This window comes from Equus asinus, chromosome 10 (assembly GCF_041296235.1).
Source record: "Equus asinus isolate D_3611 breed Donkey chromosome 10, EquAss-T2T_v2, whole genome shotgun sequence".
Lineage (NCBI taxonomy): Eukaryota > Metazoa > Chordata > Mammalia > Perissodactyla > Equidae > Equus > Equus asinus.
The window spans coordinates 14,504,104-14,526,984 of record NC_091799.1 but is presented as its reverse complement, the minus strand read 5'-3'; the positions used below and the strand labels follow the sequence as shown (position 1 = coordinate 14,526,984).

The 22,881-nt window shown below is 56.8% G+C and overlaps 1 protein-coding gene across 10 annotated transcripts in view; it reads left to right on the top strand.

Moving 5' to 3' along the window:
• Window positions 1–1,892: 1,892 nt before the first annotated feature.
• The window catches only part of NTNG2 (netrin G2), a 79,644-nt gene continuing 58,655 nt past the window's right edge, over window positions 1,893–22,881 (top strand). Inside the window, exons 1-3 of one of the 10 annotated variants that reach the window (XM_070518472.1) lie at window positions 1,898–2,391; window positions 6,604–6,734; window positions 6,974–7,668. In XM_070518472.1, the coding sequence (XP_070374573.1) occupies window positions 7,456–7,668 (213 nt within the window). In that variant the 5' untranslated portion in view covers window positions 1,898–2,391; window positions 6,604–6,734; window positions 6,974–7,455. Of the gene's footprint in view, window positions 2,921–2,991; window positions 3,600–4,089; window positions 4,109–6,603; window positions 6,735–6,973; window positions 7,669–22,881 lie in introns of those variants that run through there. The other 9 variants (XM_070518474.1, XM_044778503.2, XM_070518476.1 and 6 more) reach the window with 9 other exon arrangements.

Sequence of the window (22,881 nt, the reverse complement as noted above, 5' to 3'; positions counted from 1 at the left end):
CCTATTTGTTCCCCATCTTGGAAAATAAGCCCTGTATTGTTCGATTGAAAGGAACACTGTCTCCTGGAGGCTGCTCTGGCCTGCCGTCAACTCAGGATCATCACACAGGGACCACCTTCTGGGACAGATGGAGAAACTGAGACCAAGCGTGACGAAGTGATGAGCCCAAGCCACAGACCTAGTTAGTGGCTGAATGGAGAAAAACCCCTTATCCTGACTCTTAGGCCAGTGCTCTTTCCACCATCGCATAATTTCCACGGTCTGGGAGACCAGAAGACAGGTTCAGGAATGAATCCCTGTAACAGCCTGTTGGCCCCAGCTTGCCCGAGAGGCGTTTTATACATCATTTCCAGTGGCACAGAGCTTTGCCCGTGGGTCACTTCAACCATCCGGGCAGTGACCGGAGGGCGCACCCCGGGCCCCTCCAGCGGGCTTGCATGAACCACAGATGGGGAGCTTCCTCCTCCACGTCGCGTTGGCTGTCCTGACAGCATCCAGTTTCGGTGATGATGGAGGAGCAAGGCGTTTCCTGGGAATTGATGACCCCGTCTGGGGGCGACAGCAGGCTGAGGGCCGGCCTGGGTCATCACTCACCCTGCCTGGGGGGGAGCCCCACACTGTGCCCTTCGCAGCTGCCTGCAGGCTCAGGGCTTGAAAATCAAATCGCTGAGATGTGCTCTCCTCCTCCTCCTCCGACCTTCCTCGGATGCTTTGAGGCCGAGCAGCCGGTAGCCAGGGGCTGGCGTGCATCTGCTCTCCTGGCCAGCTTGGTTGGGTAGGCCCCTCTCCGGTCCGAGGGATCTGAGAGCGTGTGCAGGAGGAGGTAGGTAACAGCGTTGTTTTGACCCCTTCTTGACAAAGGAAAGGCTCATCATTCACATCTCAGCGATGAAGAAACTGAGGCCCAGAAGCACCCTGTGCTGTGTGCCAAGTTAGCCAGCAAGTCAGGCAGTGGCAGAGTACCACCTGGGAGCCCAAGAGCCCTGCCTTCCAAGCCAGAGTCTTCCTTAGCTGTGTGACCTTGGGAAAGTTACTTAACATCTCTCAGCTTCATCTATAACTTGAGACTTTGCTAATAGGAGTTAAGTCACGGGGCTATTGGGAAGAATCAGTGGACAATATACACAAACTGGTTTGTGTAGAGCCTGGCACAAAACAGGTGTTCAACAAATGTTAAATTATTATTATTATTATTCAAGTAGATGACTTTAATTCTGCATCCTCTGCTTGCTTTATGACAATAGCCTAAATGTTATTCAGCAGTACCGCCCCCTCTACAAGCTGGGGGGAGCCAACATCAGGGAAGGGTTAAGGTGGAGGGAAGAAGTGGCAGAGGGGTGAGGCACCGAGGTGCCACATCTTGCTCCTATTCCTGACACCCTCTGTGACCTTGGACCAGTCCCTCTCTCTCTCTGTCCTCAGGCTCCTTGTTCTTGATGCATCTAAATGACAGTGCTGTCTGCTTGTGTGCTGCAGTGAGAACCCCCCACCCCAGGAGGCCAGGAGCACCTGAAAACCACACGTCCCCCTGGAAGACGGAGGAAGCTCTCCCCACAGCCCTGGGAGGCAGCCTGGCAGGAAACCTCCACGGGGTTGAGGAGTCCAAGGCTGCCCAGTGTCACCAGCTCCACGGCCTCTGCCCTGACCCCGGAAGGAGTCCTCCCCCACCCTCCTCCCATGCTTGCCAGGGAGGGAGGCCCCTCCTGCCCCCCTACTCTGCACTCCCTCCGGAGCTGGCTTGGCTCCGTCAAAAGCAGGGCCCATCAGGGTGGAGGCGGCGATGTGTCAGCTGGTATTCAGGCTCTGGTTGTGCGCTCAGATCGCTCCCCCTCCCCATCTCCCCAAATCCACCCACCCACCCCTTTACCCACTGCTTGGGGCCTTCTGGGTGGCAGCACTTCACAGAGGGAGACAGAGCAGCAGCCTTGAGCCCTTGGCTGTTGGGGGTGGGTGGACTGACTCACTTGGCCCCTTCCCTGGTGCCAATGGGGCAGCCCCCACACCCATGGGCGCTGGCACCCCGTCAGGCGCCTGGGTTTCGGAAAAGAAAGCTGCAGCCCCGCGGCGCCTGACCCGAGCTGGCTGAGGATGCGCTCTGCGCGCAGGGACCCGCTGGCCCCGGGGCCGGGAGGAGATGTTTAGGCAGCGACCCCCTAGAGCAGGCTCGCTCCCGCGGCCGCCTGCTCTGGCCACCCTGGCCGCGGGCCCGCCGGGACGCCCCTGCTCGCCGCGCCCCTCCCCGGGCCGTGGCGCGTCCCCCGAGTCTCGCAGTATTTCCTTCCTGCACCTTTAAGAAGACCGTTGCTCCGTGGTGGGATGGTGTGTTAAAGCCACACAGAGGAAGTTACGCAGCCCGGATCAGACCGAGAGATAAAAGCCCCGATGGTGATCGTGAGTGATGGCAAGAGGATTTAGCCTCGGCATTAACTTGGAGCGGAGTGCAGGGGGGCCGTGAAGCGCCCCGCCATCTGGTCCGCGCCGCGCCGGGGGGATGCCCCGGCGCCCCGACGAGCAGCCGCGAAGCCCACCAGGGCCCGGGGCTGCCCGGTGCACGAGCGCGGGTCTTCTGCGAGCCGCCCAGGGGGGCCAAAAAGTTTGCACTTGTTAGCGGCGACCTCCCGCTCGGCCGGGGCGGGCGATGCGGGCGGCGCGGGCGGCCCCCTCCCCCGGCCCGCGTCTCCGGGACGGCTGCGGGCGGCCCCCCCGGCGGCCGGAGGGCTCCCCAGCCCCGATCTGACGGCCGCGGCGGCGGCGGCGGCGGCCACAGCGGCAGCGGGAGCGCGCGGGGAAGGAGCAGCGGCTCGCAGCCCTCCGGCCCTCGCCCCCACCCAGCGCCAGCCAGAGGGGGGAGGCGGAGCGCCGGCGGGTGGCGGTCTTCGGCCTCCCGGGTCTCCGCTCCGGGAAGCTGCTCCGAGCCGGGGTAAGGCGGGCGGGGAGAGCCCGGGAGGCGAGCGGGGGGAGAGATGCCGCAGCTTTGCCAGCCTGGTTTCATTTTTAAAGGGCTTCGGTGACCACGCAGGCTTCCCCGGGGCCCAGGAGCCACTTAAAGCAGCCCAGCCAAGGCTCGGATGCAAAAGTTATGTGGTAGTGGCTGCTACTAGCCAGGACTGGAGCCGCCCCGAGAGGGGCGTGTGAGTGTGCGATTGTAGCAGCATCTTAAAGGAGTAGCTTGGTCTTTCTGGCTGGCTTTTTCCTTCCTGGGTCTTTTTCCATCGTGTGTGTGTGTTTGTGGTGGAGATGCATGTTGCAAGAACGCCTGGATGTGTTTATGAAAAGGAAATTAACCCTTCTGTCGCGCCACTCCCCCACCCCAATTTAATCGCCGCCGTCGAGAGCCGCCCCTCCTTCTTCCTATCCCCTTCCCCTCCCTCCGAAAACTGGGTGTGCGTGAGTTGCACGGAGAAACTCTTGCCCAGCCACGGCTGGAAACTTCTGTCCGACCGTGGAGGGGTGGGCTAATGGGGGAAGGTATTGCACGGGGTCCGGCTTTAGGGACGATGTGGAGTCGAACCTCGAACTGAGTGGCACGCCGATGGGGGCGCAGGGGCAGCGGGAAGGCGGGAAGAGGACCACCAGCTCACGGGTCCGCCCGCTCGGGAGTAAGTTGCCTGGCTGGGCGGGGGGCGGCCGCGGCTGGGAGCAGCGCTGGGAAAAAAGATGTAACCAATTCCCGGACGCTTTGTCGGGGGTCTTCCAGTTAAGGGTGGGGGTGTCAAGGGAGGGGGCACCCTCGGTGCAGGCTGGGCCTTTATTAAAGGCGTGATTATTAATAGTTCCCGTGGCTTGCGCTCAACTTTGGAAAGACAAAAAGCAGCTACGGGATTGCCCGGCATGTCCCCTGCGATGCACGTCGTTTGCAACCCGCCCGAAGCGCGGACTCGAGCCGGCTCCTTGGCGTCCGGGGCCGGGAGCTGACCCCGCCCGCCGGCGCCCCCACCCCGCCCCGGCCCCGGCCGCCCAGACGAGGCCTCCTCCTCGCGCGCCACCCCCCGCGCTCAACTTCTCCGGGCTCCCGGGCCTCCCAGAGAAAGGAGGAGCCGGAGAAGCCTCCCTTCCGGGGCTGGGGGCAACCGGGGCCGCCGGAACCGGGATGCTCGCTAAGGCGGCGGTGAGCGGGACACCTACTGGACGCGTCCTGGGGCGGGAAGGTGACCTCGGCTGAAGCGGGCTCTCCTTTTCTTCTTGGCCCCAGGGGACTCGCTTTTCCTCCGTGGTCCGCGGCACCATCGCCTGAGGGCGGATTTCGCCCCCTCCGCCGCTCCCGCTGAGAAGGAACAGGGGACCTCGGGGTGGACTGAGTCCCGGGGGAAGCCCCCAGCACCCCCCTCCAGTGCCCCCAGGGGGCACCGCGCCCACCGCGGCAAGTTTTCCACGAGGCGAGGGCGCAGCCGGCATCCCCCGGCGGAGCGCGCTCCGAGCCCGGCCAGCTCCGAGAGGCGCTAATCCAATAAGACAGAGAAATCTGAGTTCAGAAATCCTGGTAAAATCTAATTTTCGGGTTTTAATACCCTGGCTATCAGCCCCCCCTTGGTTCCTGAGGACTCTTAAAAGAAAATAAAGCGCATTGATTCTATTTGTTTCTGGGAGCTGCAGTTTGTTAATAATATCAGGTGAAGATTTATTTTCCGAGGAGAACAGGACCCACCGGGATCCAACCTCTTACTCTGAAATTTCCCCGGCTGGCTTCTCACTCTTGCTTTCTGATCGTTATTCCGGGGACTCTTGCGTCTCTCTCCCCTCCCCCCTTTTTTTTGCTTTTTGGCCAAAACCGACTGTAATATTCGCGTGCTGAGCTCACAATTCCCCTATGATGCCAGCAACGCCCAATTGATTGACTAGTTGTAAACATTTATTCCCTCTCTCTCCCGCAGATTTTGTTGTCGTTGTCGGCCCCCTCCCCCATTTTCCAGGGAATGCGTGGCCTTTAAGCCAACAGAACTGCAAAGCAATTGATAGATTGGCGAGTTGTGCCCGGCGCCGCTCGCCCCGGCCTCCCGGCCTCCGGGCCTCGCTGCCTCCCCGCACCGGCCCGCGGCCAGCACGTCCAAGCCCGGAGCGGCCGCTGGTCCTGCAGATGAAGGCGGCCGGCAGCTGAGCCCTCCCTGGGAGCCGCAGCCTGGTGCCCTGGCGTCCCCAGCCGTCAAGCGCTCCCTACCTGTTAGCGAGCAGTTGGGAGCCCGCGGCTGGAAGAATTAATTAGGGACGTGCTGTTTTCTGGGCAGCACGAAGCTCGGGTAGAGGCATCCAAACCTTTGCCGGCCGCGCTATTTTATTTTTACTACATTTTCTCGGGTTGTAAAAATAGTCGCCAGGCGGGTTCTTTCTGAGAGTTTTCTAGCAAGGAGCGCATTAAAGGCCGGGCAGACTCTATAACAGGTTTCTCTTTAAACAACCAGAGGTGAGCCCTGAAAATGTGGTCCTCCGCGGCTCCTCATTCATCTCCATCAAGAGCCCTTCAGCCAGAGAGAGGGGCAGGGGCCGCCTTAATGCAGATTTATGATCCTCCAACCTTGGAGCGGTGGGGTGGTGGCTGGGGGCTTCTCCCAGGAGGTGCCGAGCCACCAGCCCCCTTTGGACAATGTCTGCCGCTCCAGTTTGTCATTTTTGGCAGAAGTGTGTTTGTGTCTGGGTGGAGAATGGAGTTTCATGGAAACGGTAGTTAACTCTTCCGGGACCTTCTATGGACAATGGCTGAAGAGGATGTCGGGAGAGTCAGGTTGGAGTTAGCACCAATGCTGGAGGTTTGGGAATTCAGAGGCAATAATTACAGGCATAATAACCAGAACAGTTAATACCGCAGGTGCCTCTGCCGGACGCAGGGCGGTAACCTTTGGCCTGTTGGCCACCTCCTGCTGACTGCACTCGGGTTCTCCTGGTGCTGTATCCACTGTGTGGGAACACAGACATTACTGGGGCCATGTGTTTTGCAATGTAACATTTGTCTTAGTTGTATCTATTTGGGCTTTTAAATAATTACCAGTAGCTTAAAATAGTAAAGCAATAATAACAGTGACCCATTTATAGACATACTCTCTAAGGACGATTGCAAAATTTCGGCCTTGGTCAGAAAATCTAATATGACAAATCATAGTCACTTCTGTTGAAGTCTTCGACATCCTTAGTTTCCTGCAGTTAAAAATTAAATTCACTACTTCAGAGTTTGGAGAGACATTTCCCGGCACCTGCCTCTTAATTGTTGGCCCCTGCATGGACCCCTGTGTGTAGCTGAGCCTTGTATGCAGTCTCGGCGGCACCTAGGGTTACGGTCTCGTCTCTGCCTTTAACAGCTGTGACATTTTGACTTGTCAGTCATGATATTTTAAAGCAACCATTCAATCTTGGCTCCTGGGGATTTTTTAGAAAGTCACTGACCCCAAGCAAGGGGCTCTTCTCCTGACCTAACGCCCCCCTAAGTGAGGAGAAAACACATCACTTTTGAAATAATGTGCCCCATCTCCAAACGTGCAACTCCGATATTAATAAAACTAACCCAGTTTCCTCCGGAGACCTTGCTAACGTAGGCTCATCTTTTGCACATTTTGCCGGAGAGCTTTTGTTCATATACATCTTTATTCCTCCATTTCTCTTTTTAATTTGTTGCAGGTGTTGTTGCTAATGAGCTCTCTCTCCTCCCCTCTTACAATGAAAGACAAGCCAGACCCCCGGTACCTGGATGGATTGAGAGCTGAAGTCTCAGAAACTTCATAATAAGTTGCCGATGGCGACCAGCCAAGGTCAGCTGGCCCCCATTAGCGCCTGTCCCCACCAAAGCAGAGGCAAATAAGCTTCTCCTCGGTTAACGCCTCAGTAGCTTTTTCATGTTTCAGTCCAGCCACACGATCGTTGTCATTATAAGCCCATATGAAAAGAAATCTCTTTTATTGGTCTGAGATGCCACGTCCAGTCCTGTAGAGGGAACATGTTTCCAGCTAACACATATACCTCCTGATTTTGTTTTATCTTTACAACGCAGGCCGGAGGGGTGTTTTGCTGTTGTGTTGGGGACATCACACATTAAGGGCCCTTTAAAGACCCGGATTGATTGGAAGGACAAAAATTAAAAGCAATCTGATCCGGCCTCATGCCAGATCCCTGTGGATTTTCTCCCTATCCCATTTCCAGCCACTGTCACAATTTGAGAATCTGCCTGATTTGATCCGACTCACCTCCGGGAGAGGTGTAATGCGAAGGTCAGGAGGACACGAAGTTATGGGCGACTTTTTGATCTGCCCATCAGCAGTCTGAGAAACGCTGGCTCTGAGTTTTTCGTATCGGCCTTCTGGAAAAAACAAGTTCCTCGCTCTGTGCAAGCCGGCAGTGCTCGAGTCCCTGGGATATCGGGCCTCCACCGCCTGGTAGATGTGGCATTTCCATGCTGAGGTTGCGAGTCCCGCCTGACCCAGTCGCCGCCTGTCCAGGGCCTCTCTGGGCCGCGCCCCCGCGGACGGCACAGCCATGCTGCACCTGCTGGCGCTCCTCCTGCACTGCCTCCCGCTGGCCTCAGGGGACTACGACATCTGCAAATCCTGGGTGACTACAGATGAGGGCCCCACCTGGGAGTTCTACGCCTGCCAGCCCAAGGTGATGCGCCTGAAGGAGTACGTCAAGGTGAAGGTGGAGCCCTCGGGCATCACGTGTGGAGACCCCCCTGAGAGATTCTGCTCCCACGTAAGTCAGCCCACTACTGTTCTGTTTACTCAGGCCAAGCGGGAGGGGCTCTGGGGCAGACCCTTGGGAGGGGTGAGCCCAGTGGGAGGACCCAGACGCAAGGTCGACTTTCCTGCAACTGGATTGCGACCAGGTCTCTGTCCCACCTTGGAAATGTGCCAGAGCAAAGCCACCCTGAGGACTCTGGGATCATGTGACATCGTTCTCTGAGATGGGGAAATTCTTGTCCAGCTGACCATAAGATCGTTTCCTCTAGGGGAGACGGTAGTAGTCACAATTCTCCTGCCTGGCAGATAAGCCCCGCCTCCCTGGTAGGAAGTCAGCATCCTGGGCAGTGAGGGAGGTACTATTTGCAACATTGTACTCTGACCTCCCTCTGTTCCTCCCTTCTCTGGTGCAACTTCCTACCCCACCGGATCCAGTCCAGCAAACAGTTTTGCCAGGGTCTGCGAAGCCCTGAGCTGGCCTTTGCCGGGCAATCGTTGATGGAAGTGCAGAGGGAGGAAGGAAGAAGGGATCAAACTAGGACCCGCGATGTGGTTGATGGCCTGTCTAATTCCAGCCCTACTTGCGGTGACCGCAATCACTGGTTTAGTCAGGGGGAAGGAAGATGTTCAGGTGTTGTCTCTTGAGTCCCTGGTCAGAGGAGGATGGGGTCTTAGAGCCACAGGGTACTTCTGTACTCAAGTTCTATTTAACAACAACAGTAATACTAGCAGGGATCATTTGATGCGAGCTCACTGAGTGTGTGGGCTAAGAGCTTGATATGTGTCGTTCCGTGGGGTCCTCCCCTCGGCTCAGCCGGGTTGATTCTGTGTGGCGTACAGTAAGAGTCTTAGGGTATGGGCTCTGGACCAGCGGCGTCCCTGGGCCTCTGTTCCATCGTCTATAAAATGGGCACACTAACAACACATACTCAGAGGGTCGTTGTAAGGAGTGAGTGAGCTAATTCATACATGTAAAATGCCCAGAATAGGGTCTGGCACAGAGCAAGTGCCCCGTAGATGTTAGCTGTTGTCATTCTCATCTTATAGATGGAGAAACTGAGGCCCAGTCACACACCAGGAAGGGGCGCAGCTGTAATTCAAGTGCCTGGCTCTGAAGTGGCTGAGCTGAACTGCCTCCTGAGAGGTGTCTTTCCCTTGGAGAGTGCTCGGGAGCCCCCGTGCCTGGCACGAGGCTGGGCAGGGCAGCCAGGCTGCAGGAGCTACGGGAGGGACTTAGGGTCATCATTGGGGTGGCTGCTGCCTCCACGTGTCCTTAGGAGAGCCTTCGGGTCTCTGGACGGATGGCGGGACTGAGCAGGTGTCCCTACCGGGCTCCTGAGGATGCCTCAGTCCCCTGGGGGTGCTTCAGTCCTATCACAAAGCAGTCACCCCGGGAAGCTAGGTTCCCACCTGGGGTCAGCAGTCAGGAGGCTGTCACTGGGGGTGGCCAGCTAGGGAGGGAAGGAAGGAGAAGGCAGCACAGCGCCAGGAGCTGGGGGCTGGATAGTCCGTGGGGACCCCAGGGCTTCACTGGCTCAGGGATGGGCAAGGGGGCGGCTCCTGAAGGTCACGGGCAAGGCCAGGGTGGGAGCACAGCTCTGAGTCCGCATCTCGGGCTGGCTGCCCACCCCAGCTCGTGTGAGGACTTCTCCACACTCCCTGAGCAGGGTTAACCTCTGCCTCTCGTATCAGAGTCTTGACTGTATTTCTTCTCTTAAATATTAATCATTGTCTTAATGTGCTGGAGTCGGGGGTGGTGTGGGGCAGGGCAGCTCAATCGTAATTCACCGGACCAGCTTCCAGTCAAGAGCTTGAGGGCTGGAGATGACCATCAAATGCAAGTCCGAGGCCCCCTCCTGGCCAAAGCTGGCTCAGGATGCGCTTGGCCTTGGTCCTCCGCCTGGCCCCCACTCTCCCACAGAGAACCCAGGGCAGCTGCCAGGGTAGAGTGGTCACCCCCCACGGTCCTGGTGCCGCCCAGCCTGAGCCCAGGCAAAGTCCTCGAGCCCTGGGATCTGGGAGCAGTTTTCATCCTCTTCTCCTTCCCCTCTCCTGGGAAGACAGGTGAGGAGGGCAGGGAGGAAGAAGAGCATCTCCAACATCTCCTGCATGGGTGGGTCCTCAGCGCCTCCACACCTGTCTGATGGACTTAAATATTTCATTAGGGGCTGTCATCCGGCTCTGCCTTTGGTTACAAATGTGCGGCCGAGGAGGAGGGGACGCTGCCTCGGCAGGTGGAGAGCATCCTTCCGGGGGACTGGCTTCTGCAGGGAGGAGGGGGTCACATCAAGAGTGGTGCAACCCCCACCCCACCTTTTATTGCAGCTTCCCCTGAGCAGGTCCTGTGCGTGTCCTGTTTAATCATCTCTAGGTTGCTGTGAGCTGGGTTCTGTTCTAATCCCATGTTAGGGATTAGAAAGGGTTGCCTAAATCCTGCCAAGGTCACGAAGTCTAGAAGGCAGGCCAGGAACTTACCCACCAGGTGGCTTGGGGCCCCCCCTCTTGGAGCTTCAGTTTCTTCCTCTGTAAAGTAGAGATAATCTATAGGAGTGTCACACTGCTGGGTGCATCGCAGACACACATGTCCTGGGACACAGCAGGTGCTCAATGTGCAGGAGCTGTTATTCGCTTATTTCTGTTGTTTCCACTCCCTTGGTGGCTTCCCTGGCTCTTCTTTGTCTCTCTCCAGCCTTGAGGACGCTATACCCTATTATTTCTAGTCTCCTGGAATCAGGCAGATGGTGGGTGCTCAGGGAGCTTAAACTCCTCCACCTGTGGCAGGTGGTGTTAACTGGCCACCAGGGGGTGCCCTAATGGTGGCCAGATGCCCGCTGCCCCCTTAGCCTTACAATCGCAGGGTGGGTCCCTGCCCCCTGGCACCACCTCCTGCGGTGGCTGCCAGGCCTGTCCCAACATCCAGCCAACCAGAGCCTGAGCCCCGGTGCACCCCTAGGGTGCAAGAAGGGCCAAGGGGCGGCTGCCTTTTTCAGGGTTTAGGGTGCAGACCCGCTACCCCCCCAGGCCTCCCGTCCATCCCGTTCGCAAGGCCACTTGAGAACTGAATTGTAAATTCCAGCCTGGTGAGAAAGGGGAGGGGAGAAGGAAGACCAAGATAAATGAATAAATAAAAACCTATTGGCTCTAAATGCACAGTGAGAATTAATAGGGATGAGCTCTCAACCAAGGATTCTTAGGCAAGGGCAAAATTTCAATGAGGCTGCGAGAGGAGGGAGGCGGCCCCTCCGCCCTGCCCCTCAATCTCTGATCCCTAGCGCCTGGCTGGAGAGGGCCAGTCCGGGGAGGCTGCGGGGCCGAGGACCAGGAGGGAAGGGCAGTGCCCGAAAAGGCAGCTGCCACTCCCAGGAGCCCTTTGGGATGGGGAGGGTGTGGTTGAGCATGGGGAATGACCCTCCAGTGTCCCGCATAGAGGTTGCCTGCCAGCTGCCTGCACTGCCGTGAAATGTTGGGGATCCGTTCCTTGTGCCTCTGAGACAGAAGCTGACCTTTGAGCCTCAGGAGAGAGATGGTGAGAAAGAAAACAGAGAGGGGGTGCCAGCCACAGACCAGGCAGGCAGTGTCCAAAGCCATCCTACTGCTACCCGCTTGCTCCCCAAAGTGCAGTCCTTGGACCAGCAGGCTCACCTTGTTCTAGATGCAGAATCCCAGGACCTGCCCCAGACCTGCGGAGCTGGAAGCTGCCTTTTAGCAAGCAATCCGGGTGATTCAGCTGCACACAGAGTACGGTCTGAGAACGCCGCTCTGCTGCTCTACATAACTGTTCAGTCAGGGGCGAAACCTCCTGTGGATGAAGGCAAGAGAGGCCTGTGGTTCCCACGGGGTCTTTGCAGGTTAAAGGCAGAGTTGCTGCTGAGGGAGAAAGGCGAAGAGCAGGAGAGTGGGGTCCAGGGGTGAGGGGATGGAGCTGGGAGCTGGGATCTCTGAATGTCTGAGACCCGGCAGAAGGTTCCAGAGAGAGGCAGCTCCAGAGAGGGGCAGACGATACCCAGCAAGAGCCACAGACCTAGAATCTGAAGACCTGAGCTCACGTCCCAGCTTCTCCACTCGCGGGCTGGGTGATCAGGGCAAGGCTTTGAATTCCCTGAGCCTCAGTTTCCCTATCTGTAATGTGGGACGATCATAACTGCCTTACCCACCCCACCAACTTCCTGGGAGGAGGAAATGCCTCTCTCAGAACATCTGCACATGCGTGCAGAGTGTAGTTCTGTTCTAGTGTGGGGCTGGGGTGTCACCGTTCATCCGGTCTTCACCATCTCGACTTTGAGATAGATGGCATTGAACCTGCTCTCTAAGGAGAGAGCACGCAGAGGTCTTGGCCTTGGTGGACAGGAGAACCAAGAGAAAGCCCGAGGTGCATCTCTGAGCACACTCCTTCCTCAGAACCTGCTTTACTTTCTCTGTGCCTCAGTTTACCCAGATGCAGGGCCAATGGCCCCTTCCCTCCCCCTGGGGGTCTGCTGGGCTGATTGATGCAGATGGCAGGTGGGTCCTGGAGTCCGCAAGCCCCTCCCCACCAAGACACAGGACACCACATGCAGAATGAAGGTCACAGACACCCTGCCTCCTGCTCTACCTTGATGTTCATGAAATGTTTCCGTCCAGCAGCCCTGAGGGCCCGGCCCACTGGCTCAGGCCTCCTTCCCCGCTGCACTTTGACCCCCAAACCCGTAGAGGGGAGCACACGGAACATGGCTGCGCAGCCTCCGTGCTCTCCACTCTGCACCCCTCCAGGCGGCAGACGCTTCCCGGGTCTGAGCTCATGCCAGGCACAGTCGCAATGGGAGAGCCACTATCTGGCAGACCCGAGTAGACAAGAGAAACACGACAGCCCTTAAAGATGCACCCAGCTGGCCAGGGGTGGCGAGCAGAGCTGGGGTGACGGAGCTCGGAGCTCGGGAGGGAGGGGCGCGCCTCCCATTAGCCCTCTAGGCTCCAGCTCACCCCGATGTCCCCACCGCCTTGCCTTTGCCGTGTGGTCTCCCCCACCTGGACGCCTTCTTTGCTTCCTTCGTGTCCAAGGCCTCCCTCCGCGTTTGCCTGGGTAACCCCAGCTCATCTTCTGAGGTTCAGGCTGTACCCCACCTCCTCCAGGAGGCTTTCCTTGACTCCCAGCTCGAGTCTGTCAGAAGGCCCCTATCTGGTCACATCCCTGTCATTGTACTCACTGATGTGGCCTATTGGTTAAGAGTTCAAGCCCTAGGGGCAGAGAGAGAGAGGTTGGAATCCCGTGCTGTGTGACCTTCAGCATGAGGTTAACCTCTCTGAGCCTTATTTCCTCAAATTGGGGCTGTTACTAGAATATGCATACGGGACTGTCTGGCACATAGTAGTTGCTTGGTTCCCACTGGCTAGTATACTCCTGTTGTCTGCTTCCTCCTTGGACTGTGAGCTCCTCAAAGGCAGGGCTGTCTCTTCATCTTTGCATCCCCAGCACCTCCCTCTTGGCTCAGTCAGCGCTCCGTAGGCGTTTATTGAACAAGTGGGTGGGTGGGTGGAAGGTCAGTGCAATCCAGGAAGGCTTTGTGGAGTAGGAGAGATTAGGCTGAGTCTTGCAGGAAGAACTAGGGTTTGGACCGGGCAGAGGAGGCACCCGAAGCCCCATCTCCTCCCCATTGGAGTCCCTGTTCCGGGGCGCTGGCGTCGGGTGACGCCAGGTCTGCACAGTCCTCCCTAAGCGGGAAGCGACTCAGGAAGCTGAGCCTCATCCACCTTAGTTAAAGCCTCTCAGGCTCTTGAAACGCCCGAGGCAGGGCCCAGCCTGGGACGAGAATAGTTCCGTGCATGACATCTGGCTGCACAGTGAAGTCTGCTTCCTGAGGAGCAGACAAGTGACAGGCCGGGGGCAGCGCTGCCTGCCAGGCCCGCGGCCCGCGTGAGTGAGCTCCTCGCTCTGGACACCTGTCTTCAGGGAATGGCTTCGGGTCCAGACACCCCGTGAGGGTCGGAGGGCAGTGCAGCTGGAGCGCAGGGCTGGGGGGAAGGGCCTGGAGGGACGTCTTTCCAAAGAGGGTCAGAGACCGAGAGGTTCTAGAACTTTGCAGTTTACACACCCCCGCCTTTCCCAGGCTCATCCTCCTCTTCCGTCTCCACATTCCCTGGCCCTGGTTTTTAATACATTTTTGTTTTTCTCCTTTATGGCGCGTTTTATCACAAGCTGCGCCACATCCGCGGTGCGATGAGGTAGGGGGTGGACGGATGGACAGACAGGCAGCCCACACTGGCGGTGGATGAGAACGTGGGGTTTGGGATGCAGCAAATAGGGGCTGGTGCTTGTCCTGCCGCTCCTGGGCTGGGGACCTGGGGTCAAGCCCTTGTGCTCGGAGCCTCGTTTTCTCATCAGAAGGTGGGGATGACACTAGACAACCTCAAAGGAAGGTTGTCCCCACGAGACGAGACAGGTGTGTAGAATTCAGCTGGGGGCCTGGCGCAATAAGCATGCTCCCAAAAAGGGGATTTTCATTCCATCCTAGAGTTTAGCTTGAGAGATAAAAGGAGCAAAAGCAGGAACTAACCGACAGAAGGCGATCCTATGGGCCAGGCGTGCCACGTGGGGCATGGGCGGCCTGCACCGCGGGGCTCTGGGGTGGTCTATGCTCTTGAAGGACTGGAAGGATTCAGAGGAGCGATGGTCGGGGCAGACAGAATGGCATGTGCAGAGACACAAAGGAGGGGTCCAGGTGACATGAGGAGAGAGTGTGTGGTTGTTGGGGAGGGGACAAGGCACTCTGCCTGCCCTCTCATCCAAGCCCCCCACCCCCCGTGCCATTTGATAGATGAGGCCTCCCAAGGTCCACTAAATGTGGAGCTGGGAGTCGACCTTCCTCTGTCTGGCCTCTAAGCAGAGCTGGAGCTGGGGGAATTAGGCCAAAGGTGTGGCAGAGGGAGGGGAGGAGGGCAACCGTGGACAGGCTGAGGGCTGAGGGAGCCCACGGCGCATGGAAGTCCTGAGCCACGGGGCTGGAACAGAGCTTGGCAGCCTCAGAGAGCGAGCGCCAGGCTGCGACCCCTCGCCCTCGCCGCCCAGCCGTCGTCGCTGCCGAGGGAATGGGCCTGGCTGAAGAGCCCTGCTCCCGTCACGCAGCCCACGACCCAGGCTCTCCCGCCTTGGACCTGGCCTGGGCACTCGGGGCCCACGAAGCTGCTGGCTTCTTCCTGGAGGGGACCGGAGTGAGGAGCAAAGTGGGAAAGGGCAGAGGCTGCAGAAGCCGGTTCTGTTTGCTGCGGTTTGCGGGCTCTGACTTGTTTCTCAGCAGTGGCAGATTGCTTACGTATATGGAGATGTGTTTCTGATTCCCCGGGCACACCAACTGCTAGCGGGGGGCAGCGTGTCAGAGCGGGGTGAGCGCTGGGTGGGAGCCGGGCACTTCAGGCCCCTGCAAAGGCCCCTTGCTGCTGGGACACTGGCCAAGCGCCTTTGCCTCAGTTTCCCCAACTGTGCAACCATGGGGTATGCTCGATTAACCAGTTCATCCGGCGTTCCTGGGGAACTGCCAGATACATTCTGGGAGGTGGGGAACCCACGCTGGGGTTCAGCCTTGGTCACAACAGACAAACGGGGCTCCGGTGCAGACAGAGGGGTTCTGGTTGCATATCCTGTGCCCAGCATGGCACTGGGCCTTTTTCCCCCAAGTTCAAATCCCTTTGTTAGAGTATCCCCATAAATGAAAATCAAGGCAAAGAAAAACAAAACTGAGGGCTAAAAGTATAATGGTGCATCACACAATTTCCCTCTGATTTACATTTCTGAATTCTTTAAAAAAATTTCTTTTAATTGAGATACAAGTGACCTATAGCATTGTATTTTTAGGTGTACAACGTCAAGATTTGATATATGTATATATTGTGAAAGGATTGACACAGGAAGTTTAGTTAGCATCCATCACCACACCTAGTTACAACTGTTTTTTCTTGTGATGAGGGCATTTTTAAAAATATATTTTTTTTAATTTTAAAATTGAGGTGAAATTCACATAACATGAAATTAACCATTTAAAAAAGTTTTTTATTGCGGTAAAATATAAAATATACATAACACACAATTTGCCTTTTTAACCGTTTTTAAGTGTACGGTTCAGTAGCATTTAGCACGTTCTCAGTGTGTGCAACCACCCCCTCCATCTAGTTCCAAGTCGTTTTGGTCACCCCGAAAGGAAATCGCGTATCCATTAGCAGCCACTGCTGGTTCCTCCCACCCCCAGGTGCCGGCAACCTCTAGTGCGCTTTCTGTCTCTGTGAATTCATCTATTCTAGATGTTTCATATAAAGGGAGTCGTACAATGTGTGATTTTTGTGTCTGGCTACTTTCCCTCAGCATCGTGTTTTCAAGGTTCAGCCATGTCGTAGCCTGCGTCAGGAACGTTCCTTTTCATGGCTGAGTAATATTCCACTGTGTGGTCTACCACAGTCTGTTCACCCCATCATCAGTTGATGGGCATCTGGGTGGTTCCCACTTTTTGGCTATTATGAGTGATACTGTCATGAACGTTTGTGTTCAGGTTTTTGTGTGGACATGTGTTTTCATTTCTCTCGAGTACATACCTAGGAGTGGAATTGCTGGGTCATGTGGTAATTTTATGTTTAAGTTTTTGAGGAATTGCCAGATTGTTTTCCACAGCAGCTGCACCATTTTACATTCCCACCAGCATTGAACGAGGGTTCCAATTTCCCCACATCCTTGCCAACACTTTATTTTCCATTTTTATTTTTTATTATTATGGCCAACCTAGTGGGTGTGAAGTTGTATCTCATTATGGTTTTGATTTGCATTTCCCTAATGACTAATGATGCTGGGCCTGTGTGCTTATTGGCCATTTGTAGATCTTCTCTGGAGAAATGAATATTCAAGACTTTTGTCCATTTTTTGACTGGGTTGTTTGTCTTTTTGTTGTTGACTTGTACATGTTCTTTACATGTTCAGGATACTAGATCCTTATCAGATACATGACTTGAAACTATTTCCCCCATTCTACAGATAATCTTTTCACTGTCTTGATTGTGTCTTTTGATGTACAAAATTTTTAATTTTAGTAAAGCCTAATTTATCAATTTGTTCTTTTTTTGCTTGTGCTTTTGGTATCATATCCAAGAAACCATTACTAAATCCAGGGTCACAAATGTGTGTGCTATGTTTTCTTCTAAGGCTTCTATAGTTCTGACTCTTATATGTCGACTTTGATCCATTGTGAGTTAGTTTTTGCATATGGTGTAAGATAAATGTCCAGCTTCATTCTTTTGCGTGTGGATGTCCGGTCCTCCCAGCACCATTTGTTGAAGAGCCTGTTCTGTCCTCATTAAATGTCCAGTCCCCCTTCTTGAAAATCAATTGGCCATAGATGTGAGGGTTTCTTTCTGGCCTCTCAGATCTCTTCCCTCGAGGCACTGAGCCTTCCACGTGTGGCACTTCACCAGGCCCTCCCAAATATCCCGCATGGTGGACATTGCTTTTATGCTATTGTCCTCATTTTACAGACCAGGAAGCTGAGACTCCAGTGCCAAGTGGCCGAGTCCAGGCTCAGCCTCAGACCCCAGTCATTTAACGACTATGCTGTGGTGAGGCCCGAGGATCAGAGAAGCCCAAACGCTCCCCTCTCTCTCCCACCGCCCTCCTCTCCTCTCTCTCTTTCTCCTTGTTTCCTAAGATAAGTTTTAGGCTGAGAGGTTAACTTGGATGCTCCTAAGAGGGTAATTGGGCGGGGATGTTGTGACCTCTGACCTCTCTCTGGTCTCCGAGTATCTCCTCTCCTGCTCCCACCTCACCTCCTCCCCTCCCCCACTCAGCAGGCCCCAGATTCTGTGTCTCCACCTTTGTCACATGGGTAGTGCTTGCATATAGTAGGTGCTAAATAAGTGCTGAGGATAGTTATCCCTCATTTCAGGTAGAGAGTGCAGTTCAGAAGGGGTCTCAGAGATTGTCTAAGACCAGAGGAACTCCAATATCTATCAGCACATTACAGTGGAACTGATGTCAGGGGACGGTGGTGCCTGGAACCTGGCTGCTGGTGTCCGTCTGCCCCTGCCCCAGGCCCCTGAGCCCCGACTCCAGCCGGTCCTGGGGCTCCTGTGAACACAGTAAGAAAGCACAAGTGGAGTCCAACCCCCTGAATTTTCTAAGTGGGGAAACTGAGGCCCAACAGGATGGAATGACTTCCTTGGGCCTCCAGGGAGGGAGCAGTGGGCCCAGGAGGCCCCACCATAGGCCATGGGCTCTCCCCAAAGAGCAGATTGGATCCCTGGGGACACGAGGCATTCCACACCAGACCTCCATCCACCCACCCGTGCCCTGGATTTGACCTCACGTGGTGACATTGGGTCGGGGACGTGGGATGCCTGCCTGAAAGCCGCTTGCAGCCAGCGGGGGCTGGAATGCACCTTCAGGGTGTGCATCTGCTCTCTGGCTGCTTAGGGGAGCTCTCACACCTGCGTGGTGCCCCTGGTGGCCGGGCACGGCTCAGAGCTGGCACTTGCAAGCCCTGAGGGTTCCAGGACCCCGACCCCAGTTCAGCCACAAGCCGTGGTTCTCCTTGCTGTGGCAGCGCCACTAAAGGTGGACAGGAAGCGGTATTGTTAGAGGCGGGCGAGGCCAGGGCTGAGAGGGGATGGCGGGCAGAGCGTCGGCGATCACTGTGGTCAGCATCGGGGATACCCTGGGCGTCAGGTGTGGTGCGCGCTGGTCCAGCCCTGGCCCTTGGTGGGGGCTTGCGTAAGCCAGAACCAGAGGAATCCACTCTTGTGTAGTACAGCGTGCTGGTGCTTCTTCAACACGCCCATCTTGTGGGATGCAGCTGCCGTTTCCCGAGGCCTCCCTGTGTGCCAGGCTCCCTGCAAAGCCCTTTCTGTGCATAGGGTTTTGTGTCCTCTCTGCAACCCTGAGATGGGTAATACTGCAGATGAGGAGAGGGAGGCTCAGAGAGGTGGAGACACTGACCCAAGTTTGCACAGCTGATGAAAAAGCTGGCGTCCGTCTCCAGGGCCTTGACCACTGTCCCATCCTGCCTTGATCTGCAACACAAAGGTCTGGAGGGCTGTCCTGAGACTGGCAATGAGAGGGGACCCGAGATCTCAAGGTGTGGCCACAGAGGGGTCACCTCACCTCTCCGTGTCTCCTCCTGAGAAGGAACTAAAGGAATGTGTGTTTAAGGACCCTCCAGATCTAACCCGGGGGCTCTGGAGCCGCCCCTCCTATAAAGGGCCCCGTGCCCCGCCGTCAAGGGGCTGACATTCTTCTCCCCAGCACAGTTTGTCCTGGGTGCTTTGGGATCATTTGGCCCCTGTCAGTCCCTCATTCCAGCTCCTTCCTGCTGCCCAAGTCATTTGTCCACTTGACTCCAAGCGTCAGCCAGGGAAATAAAAGGAAATGAAACATGACCAAGGCGCTTCCCCCCCGGTCACAGCAGAAATGTGTTGTTGGGCCAAAGATGAAAGGGGGCCCGTGAGAGATGGAGCCTGCAGGTAAGGCTCAGAGCTCCCGTCAGCCGCGGCAGCGCCCTCCCTCTGTCCACGGAAAGTGGACCGTGCCCATTTGGGGACTGCAGGTTCTTGGAGTGTTCCCCTCCCTTTGGGGAATCAAGAGATAGCCAGAGACAGGTGACAGCAGGAGAAGCCAGCTGTCCAAAGGGCATGCGGTCTCTGCCCCTGTCCCCACTCCAGACACCATCCAAAACCCTTGCCAACTGCTCTGGGTGGCACTGTGCTGGGCTGGGCTCCTGGCGACGGGGCTCCCCGCTGGAGTGGCTGCCAGGAGCTGGGTGACCTCAGGCAAGTGTCGTCCCTCTTTGGGATGTGGTTGAGGGGGTCTCTGTATTCACCCTCCGGGCCCCACTGCATTCCCAGATTCTGCTTCTGGCCTCTGGGACTGTCAAACTTAGAGAGGGCGGGGGGGAGGGAGAGGCAGGGAGAAGACCTGTGTCCCCCCGGGGGTCACAGCCCCTCTGAGGATCCATGGTGCTCTTCCTGGAACAACGCACACACACGCACAGGCGCACACGTGCACAAGTACAGTTGCAAACACTTGCGGGGCTCCCCAGACCACCCTGAGTCCACCCATGGGCCCCTGTGGTCCCTCTGGGGGCCCTGAAGCTCAGGAAAATCCACATTTGTCTTCTTGTAACTCACTGGTCCTATTGTCTGAGGATCTTCTTGATCCTGTCTCTGCCGCCTCCTCAGACCGGCAACAGCTTACATTTATTGAGTGCCTACTGTGCGCCAAACCCTTGGCCTAAACCAGCTCACTGAACCCTCTTAGAACACTTACTGTAGATTCTATATTTATACCCATTTTGAACATAAGGAACCTGAGCTTCCGAGAGGTTAAGCCACTTGCCTAAAGTCACACAGCTTCTGAGTAGAGGAACCTAGCACGTCCGTCCACCCCAGGCTGCCTAGACCCACCGCCCAGCTCCTAACCAGGCTGCTTAGCTGACCTGAGGTGCTGCCAGTATCTCAGAAAGCGCCTGATAGATTGAGGCGGGTGTGTGTGTGCAGCCATTTGTGCTGGATGAGCGCACTGTGCCTGTCATCCTCCCTCCCAGCACACCCCTCAGCCCGAGGAAGGAGGGAGGGCTGGGAGGAGCGACGTGGCGTCTACCCACCCCCTCTGCCCTTTGAGACATGACGGAGTCTGCTAATCCACTTATTTGATAATTCACTTATTTCATGTCTATTTGGCAGCGTGCGCGCTCCCACGCACCAGCTCCAGGGAAGGCGAGATGGCTTTGCCTGGAGGAACCCGATCTGTTTTTCTGGGGAAGGAGTGGAAATAAATACACCCAACAGTGGACGATAATGGACCTGAAAATAGGGGCAGAGGGGAGCAGAGGAGAAGGGGAGCACGGCGTCCGCCTTCCACTGGGCCCGTCTGCCTCCCACTCGGCTTCCCCAAGTGTCTGGCTGCCTCTCAGCCTGGCAGAGAGTCATGGGAAGGGGAGGGGCAGGAAAGGCGGCTGGGGGGCCAGGTGCCCCCCAAGATGGAGAATTGTCCCTCTCAGTGGCCTTGACCTTGGCTGCACATTGGAGTCTCCTGGGAGCTGTGACCAGCCTGATGCCCCAGGACGGGACCTACCCCCGAGGTCTGATGTGGTTGGTCTGGGGTGCCCCCCGCTGAGTCTAATGTGAGCACACTGTGAGGGGGTCTCTACAGCAGGACCGGGGGTTCAGATTTTGTGGCTCTCTCTTCCATTAGCCCCCTGTCTCCTAACCCTTCTTGAAGACCCCAAACCCAGATGAGATGCTGGGACTCCGGAAGGAGCGGAGAAGGCAGGGGCCAGCCGGCTGAGCAGACTCTTGGCTTTGCCAGGGCCGCCCTCCCACCCGAGCGGTCCTCTGCCCCGCTGCACTGTGGAGTCACCTGGGAGCTCGGAGCACTCCCTGCCCGGCTGCAGCTCTGACCAGCAAGGGTGGGCCTGGGCATCAGGCTTTCTTAAAGCTCCCCAGTGACCCCAGGGCGTGGCTGAGTTTGAGAACCCCCATTTCAGTCTTTCCCGGGGCTGCACTGGGTCCCTTCTAGCCTTAAGCATCTTGTCGTCTTTTAAATTCAAAGACCAGAGTGGGAGAAAGTTCCCCCCCAGAATCCTTCCTCACATCTGAGCTGCAGGCACTGCATCCTGGCTCTGGCTTCCTGGGGCCTGAGGGGTGTTGGCGCCCTCCTTGCCCTTTGTTCCCAGGCTCTTAACCTCTCTTCCTGGAAGGAGGCTGGCCGGCCAGAGTCAGGGCCCTACTGCAGCTGCTAAATGTCAAGGCTGCTGACTGGCTCCAGGCCTCCCCTTCGGCCTCATCTCCTGAGTTGCCCATCAGGCTCCTGGCCCAGCCAAGTGCGTTAACCCCTCTCTCTCCCTGCGGCCTTTGCACGTCTGGTCCGGCCTTTCACATGGTGCCTCTGCAGAGGGAGCCCTCCTCACAGCCCGCTCAGTCTCCCTCCACCTGTCCATATCAAGCCCACCCGTCCCTCTGGCCTGTCCCTCTGAAATCCCACCGCCCCCAGGAATCCTTCCTGGCCATCCTAGCCAGTTCCCCTCCAGGCTGGTCATCCGGGCCGTTCATGGGACCAGGCCACCGGTGACTTCTCTGGTGGTCACAGCAGAGCAGTCAACAACCCTTTAAGGGGTCAAAGTGCCCGGGTTACTGCAGATGTGACCTTGAGTCAGTGCCTGGCCTCTGGGGACCTCAGGGCTCTCACCTGTAAAGTGGGGCTGACGGTGAGAGCAGGGCGGACGTCACAGCACTGGTGCCCTTCCCTGGATCAGTTTTCCCAGATGTGACGTCACAGCACCAGTGCCCTTCCCTGGACCAGCTGTCCCAGATGTGACGTCACAGCACCAGTGCCCTTCCCTGGATCAGCTGTCCCAGATGTGACCCGCCCGGCATCTGAGTCGCTGCACAGGGTTTTGGTTAGTTGGTTGGTTGGTTTGCTTTCAATCTAGAGCAGAATTTCCAGCCTTAGGGCCCAGGAATATTTTCACACACACCCCCTGCCCTCTGATGGGCAGCCAGGTCCAACTGCTGCCTCTTCAGGTCCGTTTTGCACACAGAGGACATTCAGAAATAGATGAGGAATAAGTGAATGAAACCTTACCAGCTCCACCTTGCCATCTCCCCCGAAGGGCTTCATCCCCGCAGTGATGCACTGTCGGGGTGTGTCCAGGTGTGCTCAGGTGTGGGGCAGGCCCAGGCACTTCTTACTCTTCCTCTGCCCCGCCACTTCTTGACTTCTTAGAGACGAGCAAGACGAAGCCCTCGCGGGTCTCTCTTGTGGCTGTTGGCACGGGCAGGCCCCTTCTGTCTGGGCGACACGTCCACTCCTGAGGCCTCCTCCCCAGTGCAAGGGACCCAGAGAGGGAAGCTGCTGAGGAGGAAGCATCACTCTGCAAACCTTAATCAAGCACCTTGCCTGTGCCAGGTTCGGGCCCTGCTTCCTGGGGCACACGGAGGGGAGGGGACTCACACATGTAATTAACTGAAGAAGTTGCTAAGGACAATTGATCAAGGAATTGATTAAGGGGTGGGGGCTGGGGGCCAGGGATGTTCCCCCCCTCCCCGCCCCCGAGGAGGAAGAGATGTTTAAGCAGACGCCTGCAAAGGGGTGGAGGGGAGGAGCTCCAGACAGAGGATGCGCCATCCCCGGAGCCCAGGATGGGGTGGAGGGTGGGCATCAGGAAGGAGAGACTGGAGTCAAAAACAAGGCGGGAAAATGGCTCCGGTTATAAAATAATTTGTA